This window comes from Microchirus variegatus (assembly GCF_963457635.1).
Source record: "Microchirus variegatus genome assembly, chromosome: 1".
Lineage (NCBI taxonomy): Eukaryota > Metazoa > Chordata > Actinopteri > Pleuronectiformes > Soleidae > Microchirus > Microchirus variegatus.
The window spans coordinates 13675084-13683915 of NC_139802.1; the positions used below are offsets into that span (position 1 = coordinate 13675084).

The 8832-nt window shown below is 39.8% G+C and overlaps 1 protein-coding gene across 2 annotated transcripts in view; it reads left to right on the plus strand.

The window, feature by feature from the left end:
- The window catches only part of adcy2a (adenylate cyclase 2a), a gene marked incomplete at both ends in the record, with an annotated part of 41929 nt that extends 36690 nt beyond the window's left edge, over window positions 1–5239 (plus strand). For both annotated transcript variants that reach the window (XM_083889851.1, XM_083889850.1), the window contains 6 exons: window positions 241–399; window positions 1685–1831; window positions 2058–2168; window positions 2258–2372; window positions 3455–3579; window positions 5087–5239. In XM_083889851.1, the coding sequence (XP_083745977.1) occupies window positions 241–399; window positions 1685–1831; window positions 2058–2168; window positions 2258–2372; window positions 3455–3579; window positions 5087–5239 (810 nt within the window). The remainder of the gene's footprint in view (window positions 1–240; window positions 400–1684; window positions 1832–2057; window positions 2169–2257; window positions 2373–3454; window positions 3580–5086) is intronic.
- Between the last annotated feature and the right edge of the window lie 3593 nt (window positions 5240–8832).

Sequence of the window (8832 nt, forward strand, 5' to 3'; positions counted from 1 at the left end):
CAACATACGCAGTGTGTCCTTATTAAACCTCTTGTATATAGTGCTTGTAATGTTTTGTGGCTTTTGATGGTGTGGGATTAACTAACACCACAACATGTAAGATATTTCTGTCTTACAATTTTTTTGTGAAAGCTATATAAAAAAAATGCCTTGCCTTTTTTGCTGTGATGGAGTCCATAGTAACTGTTTGTTTTTCTCTGTGACCTTCAGTCTCTTCACCTCTGTGTCCTCTTGTAACAGAATGAATATTACTGTAGGTTAGACTTTCTCTGGAAGAATAAGTTCAAGAAAGAGTGTGAGGAGATTGAAACCATGGAGAACCTCAACCGGGTGTTGCTGGAGAATGTGCTGCCTGCACACGTTGCAGAACACTTTCTGGCACGCAACTGGAAAAATGAAGTAAGCGTTTTATTTTATCATGTTTGCTTGTCAGTAAGGATCATGTAAATGATGTCCTGACAAACAACTGCAGGTCTGACATAATGTGGTTTTACACAGGCTTTTCAGTACCAATGGCTACATGCCAACGTCCATTACATTCATTAGCTGTGTGGCTGTACTACAAAAGCAGCTTACCTCGTACAAATTCCATATTCCAAGTCAATATATATAATAGATTATTATGTATGTACATAATTATTTGGTGCTTTTTAATTCTAATCTAAATCTAATTTTAAATAAAAGGGAAATGCTGATGCATACTGCATACAGAATATCATTCAGTAACCTCCTGTTTTTAGATAATGACATGTAAGTTGTTGAGGAAAGAGAAATCGGTTGTAATATGTTGTCTAAATGAATTGCACTGAATGGGCAGTACTGGAAGTTAAGTTGATAGTTCTGAATATTCAGTGCTAAACTTAAGGAATTTGTCTAAAATGTGTCTAAAAAATGAGCATGTGTAATACATCAGTATGTCAAGTTTATATAGCCCAACATCACAAACACAATTTGCACTTACAGTCTGTGACACTTCGAGTGAGGACAAATTCTCCCAGGACAGACAGACATGCTGTAGGTGTCACATATAGAGAAATAGATTACGAACAAGACATCACATTTACAAAGAGTAGAAACCTATACTTGTATAAGTATATGTTTGTTTATATAATGTATACAATGCATACATTTTCTTTTCTTTTAATGTAAAGCACTTTCTGCTACATTTTTATATGTATGAAAGGTGCTATATAAATAAAGTTAATTTGAATTTAATTTGAAATACAATGCTTATATCATTAGTAGATGCAGCGTAGGTGTGTTCTCCAGCTTGCTTGAGACCCATCTTATTAATCATTCTGAATCGTGTATCCCCTGAGTGTTTCTCTCAGTGTGAGCTAAGAAAAGTCAAGTTTTATTGGAAAGTTTAAACGAACCAAAGGTCATGTTAGTTTAAATAGCAGTGCTGCCAAAGAGTCTGCAACTGACTCTTATTCTTTGCTTAAATACCATGCAACAGGAAGTTACTTTGCGTATGTGAGCAACTGTTCCACAGACTGTTTGAAAACCCTCACACAATCAGTCCGACATTTGTACAGATCTATGTCAATTGTACATTATCAATGTTAGAATTCTGTGATCGATCAGTGTTACAATTAGTTTTAGTTTTTAGTAATTTAGTGACATTGTTTTAACTCTGACTAATCTCCAGTCTGCATTTTTCCTCATACTCTCTGTCATACAGGACCTGTACCACCAATCGTATGACCTGGTGTGCGTCATGTTCGCCTCTATCCCAGACTTTAAAGAGTTCTACACAGAATCTGACGTCAACAAAGAAGGTTTGGAGTGCCTCAGGCTCCTCAATGAAATCATTGCTGATTTTGATGAGGTAAATGGCGCTAATAATTGCAACCTTCAACCTACACAGCATCTGAAATGCTAAGTTCAACTTGAATGACTTGATAGTTTCTGTTTTGTATCCGAATATTATCCTTTTTATTTTTGTCCTTGTATGCATGTATACATATGTAAAATGACCACATAAGCTATCACATCACCTTACATGGCCCCACTTTTTTCAGCTGTTGCATGTATTGTGGTTTTTTTGTGTGTAGCTGCTGTCCAAACCTAAATTCAGTGGAGTGGAAAAGATCAAGACTATCGGGAGCACTTACATGGCTGCTACCGGGCTGAATGCATCAACAGGGCCAGAGTACACGTCACAGGTATACACTCACGACACAGATTCAAGCAAAATCATGCATATTTTACAAGTAAGTAAATGTTGCGTTTGTGTTCCGTCATTGATTTGCAGGAGCATGACAGGCAGTATATGCACCTAGGGACAATGGTGGAGTTTGCATTTGCCTTGGTGGGGAAGCTGGATGTTATCAACAAGCACTCCTTCAATGACTTCAAACTTAGAGTCGGTGAGTTGCACACTAGTGTTATCTTTAGGAGCAAAGTGCTATGATTACTGAAGTTGTTTGCCACATCTCACCTGCTGTTCCACTTACATATTCAAACAGATCCTGCAGTGTGAATTCACCATTATTTTTGCCTTGTTGGTTTCGTTACAAATTAGTGTGAATATAGACAGTATCTTTAATTATTGTGTGCACCTTTTTCCAGACAATCACTAAATAATGGTATCTAAATAACAAGAAAACTCAAAATAAAATGATAGCAAGAGGTAGGTGTAGTCAAGGCAACATGAGAGAACTGATTAAGAGTACACAATATAGGTCTGAAAAGGAAAGCAGCCGAGCAGATCCTAGCTCCCTGCATGCAGTAAGAGTCAGAGTTCGATACATTCAACCTTTTCTGTGGAGATCGCAGCAAGAGATGGTCCATTACCTCAGCAGTATGCGTGTGTGTGACTGAGCATCCCTGCTGTTGGCAGACGGACTTAAAACGCTCCACCAGAGAGGGATACAAGTCCCCACCCACTGGGACTGCACAAAGCCAGTGGCCATGTGCCTGTGTATGTGCGCTGCTTGAGCACTTATACAGACTTCAATTTCCAGATTGCTGGAAATTAACTCAGAAGCCAGAGCAAAAAGAGGCCTGGTGTCATGTCACTGCTTCAGAGCCCGCTCAGCAGAGGTGCTGTGCATGTGTAGAGTGCATTTCAGCTGCATTTAGCTTCCACTCTATCTCATGTTCTGATGAAATCTGATGAAAGCAGCAAGTCTCTTGGTTGGAGGCCTTTTTAGAGCTGCATTCAATAATTGATAAACAATATCAAAAGGGATTTAAATACATCTCCAGCAACAATGGTCATGACATCATAAATATGGTAGAAAAGTGACAGATTATTTTAAAATGCATTGTTAAAGGTTTCTGCTTCTGTTTTGAATTGAATCATTTAAACAAGTGTCTCTGTGTATCCTCTGTATCAATACATAGTGTGTCATCCTTACCCTGAGTATGTTACAAACACAGTAAACATAGTATAGACCCATACAATAAGCTGGAATGTTCACAGGCTCTCTGTGCTGTTTTTTTTCAGGTATTAACCATGGTCCAGTGATAGCTGGAGTCATTGGAGCCCAGAAACCTCAGTATGATATATGGGGGAACACCGTGAATGTAGCCAGTAGAATGGACAGCACTGGGGTCCTGGGTAAAATACAGGTAAATCAGTTCTGTTTTTCTCTTTGCCAATGATCATGCTAACAGCTTGGCTGCTGACTGTGAAGCCAGAGCCTTATTTGTTTTAATCTAGTGGTTTATCATGAGCCAAGTCGACATCATCCAGCTGTAAATACTCACAAAGTGTTTATTAGTTCACAGTTGAAAATAGTTCCCACAATGCCTGTTGCTAAAAAATGCCAGTTCCCTGCCATTATGCATATTTCACAGCAGCTATGTTGACAGAAAAAGCAAAGGTGAAACAAGTTCTGTTCATGTTGACTGAACAGAGTTGATTATTTATGAGGGTTTCAAAACTTTAAATTTAACTCCACCACTCAAATATTAAACAAGCTTGAAAAGCGAATGGGGAGAGACAGATACAGCTATTTGGTTTATTTGTTTTTTCCTCGGTGTTTGTTGACTACAAATTTACTTCAGCCTCGACCACTTTCCATGATGCATTCAAGAACCAACTGTTTCTCAAACATCCTTTTGTGTCTGAATGTGTTCATTTAAAAGCAGAAGGGCTGGTCTCTTTCAAATGTAGATATACATTACATTTTAAATGTCAGCACAGTCACAGTCGTCAAAGTCATCTTGTCTGCAAACTGCCTTGGCTCTGATAAGAAAGGGTATTCATTTATATGACATGCTGCCGTGTGAGACATTCAGCCTGAATTACACTTCACTGTTCTGCCAACATTGAGCCATCTACTGAGCACATTCTCAGACTGCACCATGTCTGACTACCTGAAATGACAGGTACATTTCTCTCCTTTGTTTATCATCCTAATTAAAGCCATCATTTCATGACTTAGTGTTGTAGTCCTTAACAGTAGGTTTTAAAAAGATGAAGACAGAACTGCAAACACAGATGAGTAGTGTATCATACTTCAAATTCAAAAGCCCCCTCTCTCCGTGGCCCCCCTTGAAAATGAGATGATGCATCTCAAGGGTTCTTCCAATAAATTTGTAATTTATAATTCATGGTCCATCTTTAACTTTCTCATGTTACCCTCGTCTCTGCACACTGTGATATACAAAAGTAATCACAACAACCATTAAATAATCAACAACATACTTTTAGTTAAACCCATACAACATGAAATGCTCAAGCGTGTCTTGAATAAACCTGGTGTAAGCAGATATTAGTCAACATGAAATAGTGGGACAGACACAGGTTTTACATTAATGAGGGTTACACTCCAGCTTTAAGAGAGCCAGGGTCGTGCTGTTGTTCAAGCGTAAGCTTAAAGAGCTTCAAGCTTCAAGTGTAGTTTCAAGACATCATTTAATATTATATTCTCTTATTTCTTCCCACTCATTTTGCCTGGAGGTTCTGACGAGCAGCTCGTCGACAATGCAGCTGTTTTGTTTATTACAAGTTAATGGTCAGCAGCTGACATGCAACATCCTGTGGAGCGCTGAGTGTTTCCGCCTGCAGGAAGTTAATCCAGTTGTGTGAAATGAGCAGAATGGATGTTACCCATCTGCTTTTTTGCTCTAGGTGACCGAAGAGACGAGCCAAATCCTTGTCACCCTGGGCTACATGTGCACTTGTCGAGGCATCATCAACGTCAAGGGCAAAGGCGAGCTCAAGACCTACTTTGTGCACACAGAGATGACCCGCTCACTGTCCCAAGGGAATGTAATGCCGTGATCCAAAATATGTGGAATTTACAGGAAGCACAGACATTTATTTCTGATTGACAAAGGGAGTTTGATCATCTCAGCGCTGTTGTAACAGAAAGACACGCAGGCACGCAGGAATGAGATGTACGCAGCGAGGAGAGAAGTCTCATGTAATGTTGTTTTGCAAGTTACTTATGCCACAGCTATAGTTTACATTTTGTCACTTATGTTACTGAAGTGTAGCATGTACAGCAGGTCGGCATCAACCCCTTATATACTTTATACTTTAACCTGAAGACTGAATCTGTGGCTTGGCTGTCTTAAGTTTGTGTCATCACTGTGCCATAGAAGCCCCTTTTTCAGACAGGTGCATCATAAACATAATCTATATACTGTTCATTTTGCAGGACCCGGTCTATGTTGGATGTTAAAACATGTCCACTATGAAGAATAGAGGCCAGTGATAGTCACATTAAGAACTGCTGGCAAGTATTCAGTAGCAGAGCTCTTGGGTGATCATCAAAATGAAAGACATACTGATGCTTTGGATATAAGGATATTTGTCTGCCCCCAACTTATCTAAATGTTTAGATGGTAAGCAAAGGATAAAGGATAGAAAACTGCATGATCACTGCTAAGGTGAAGTCGAAAACAAGGAGACATGTATGCATCACTGCATCAACCTTGATAGAAGCACGAAGTCTTGGATGTATTTTAGGTGGTCGAGGACCATTAAAAATAACTTTTGAATATATTATGATATTCATGTGGGGCAAGGTTTCACAAAAATGGTCTGCACTTAAATCATCTCATCTTCACGACTGTTTATACAAAGCTTATTGTTTCTGACACAGGTCAGATTTTCCTTTCTGTGCCTGCTGAAAAGTAGAGCGTGTGGTGTTCACTGCTGTTCAGACAAGGCTGGATGAATCAGGTTTGAGCAAGACCTATGGAAACCAGGGGGATAAAGATGATTTCAGTGTAACGACTTTTATTTGGGAAACCTGAGCCTGATCAGTGTACAGGGTAGCTTTAGAGTGTGTATGGTGGTTTTGTAAGAAAAGAAAATAGTACAAAAAAGTGTTTTGATGTTTTGATGATGCCATTGTTTTTTGTAAAAACTTCATTAAATTTCTATGTATTTCAGTTCTGTGGAGTCCTATTATTTGCCAGCAAGTTTCAAAACAAGCACATTACCATGTGATCTTGACTTGGAATAAACGACATGATGAAAATCCCCCCCCAGGTTGGATTGATGCATTTTACCAACATATTATTGCAATCAGTATAAATTGTTTGGGTAAATGAAAACCCATACTGTCAGTCATAGCTTCAATCAGACAAATTTGACCATGGGCACAGTTTTTATTCAAGTCTAGAACTTGGCAAGTATTGCTGGATTACAATCAGTTTAGATGATTGTGATTACAGGGTTATTGACTTGACAATTCCAGGGCTAGTTCTATCATCTCGTAGACAAAAACATTATATCGAGGTTTATTTTGCCTGAAAAGTGATATACCTTATATTCTGGTATTTTATTTTTAGACAACCACCACTGCTGGCCTACGTCTACTCCCACAGTCCAGTTTCTTCTGCGCTGGGTCATTTAAAGATAGTTGGTGGGATGGGTTGTTACTATGGTTTCCACACTTGCTCTTGACCAATTATATCATTCTGTTTAGACTGGGAATTATAAGCATGCTTTTTATTGGTTATACATTGTCATCTGAAATATAAAGAGAAGAGAGAAGAAAACTGTTTTTAGTGCATGTGCCTCTGAGCCTGTGCCCATAATACCCACTGGATAATCTGGCCCAGACTGCACCTTTATATCAGGTACTTTTCCTGTAAGTCGTGTAAACACTGAGCTTTGTTTTGCTCTGTAGCTTCAGCTCCATCCTTACAGACAACACTGACTCCGTGTGACACTGACACTGCTGAATCAATTATTGTTGATGGCTAAAATGTTTTAATCAATGCAGATTTGTGGATTAGGTAGCCCTGCAATGGACTGGCGAACTGTCCAGGGTGTACCTGCCTATCACCCTGTGTCAGCTGAGATAGGCACAGCCCCCTCTGCGACCCTTCCGTGGAGGAGTGGTAGATAATGGATGGATGGATGGCTACCAGAGGGCATCTGTCTTATATACTAGCCCTTAGGTCATGATGTCAGATTTGCCTTGTTGCCTGTTGATTCTGTGCCTTGGGCCATGTGTGTCCCCATCCCTGTGTGCGCGTGGGTTTTCTCTGGGTTCTCCGGTTTCATCCCAGTCTCGCAGTTCATTCAGCAATTTTCCACTCACCTGACTCCACCCCCACTCTACCTGCCAAGACACACCTCACTCCTCATCAAGCCAACACTACTCACCTGTGATCACAGCTGCTCTTCATCTCCTGCAATCAACCTTCACTATATACTCCAGCTCCTCACTCCAGATTGTTCTTAGCCCTCAAGCAAGACTCTGCAGTGTTTATTTCCAGACTGACTTTAGATTACTGACCCTGCCTGTCCTTGACCTGCCTGAACCCTGGAACTTACCTCCTGACCCACAGATTGGCACAATGCCCCCCTTGACCCTCCAGTGGAGGATACAGTGGTGCAGTTGGATGGATGGATTCTGTGCCTCTGCCTGGTAGGACTGCTCCCCTGTTTTTTTTTTTTAATCTTTGGGCTCAACTATTTTTCCCTGCCTACCTTCTCCAGTAAACTCTGTTTGCATTTTACTCCTGCACTCTTAGAAATAAGGGTTCCAAAAGCCTTCTTTGGGAAAGGTTTTTTCAAGGGTTCTTGGTAACACTAATGCTTCCAGTAAGAACCATTTTGATACAGAGAACCCTTAAAAACCCCTTTCCTGAATAAAGGGTTTTAAAAGGGTTCTTGGTGGAACCCTCCAAAAGGGTTCCAGATGGAACCTTTATAAAAAGGTTTTACCTAAAGTGAAAAAGGGTTCTCCTATGAGGACAAGCTGAAAAACCTTATATGGTTCTACTTAGCACTTTTATTTCTAAAAGTGTGCCTCGATCTGTTTTTCTGATTTTTAACATGTTCTTTCCTTAAAATATTACTCTTAAGACATGTTTAAAAAAAAGAATAGGTCTTTGTCTGTCAAGATAATGTCACAATAAACTTAATTTGTATAGTAAATAAATAATTTCACATTCACACAGGTCTGTTAAGAAAAGATAAATAAAGATGGGATGAGTTCAGGGGGATGGAGGTAAGCGTTTTTCTTACAATTTGCATTGTTGATAATTGATCGGCTACATCTGATGCCGTTGATCAATCTGCACATGTAAACTGTAAGGCTGCTTATTATCTACAGTTGCTCATACTCACAGTCCTTTACCCATGACTATTAATGTAGCTCCCTTGTAGGTCACGACACTGACTGTCTGTGTGTAAATCTCGCAAAAGCTGCTCCTTCGTTTTAACATGAAACTCATTTTCCGGCTCATTCAGAAAGCCAAGAAAAGTCACTCTCTGTCCTGGTTCTGCTTCACTCGGAGGATCAAGGATTTCTACCTTTTCTGGTGAAGTGGCACACATGAGTCATAGGAAAATCCTTGAGCAGCCCGCTGACCACAGTTCTGGATGCTTCTCTGTTGAGATTTTACATC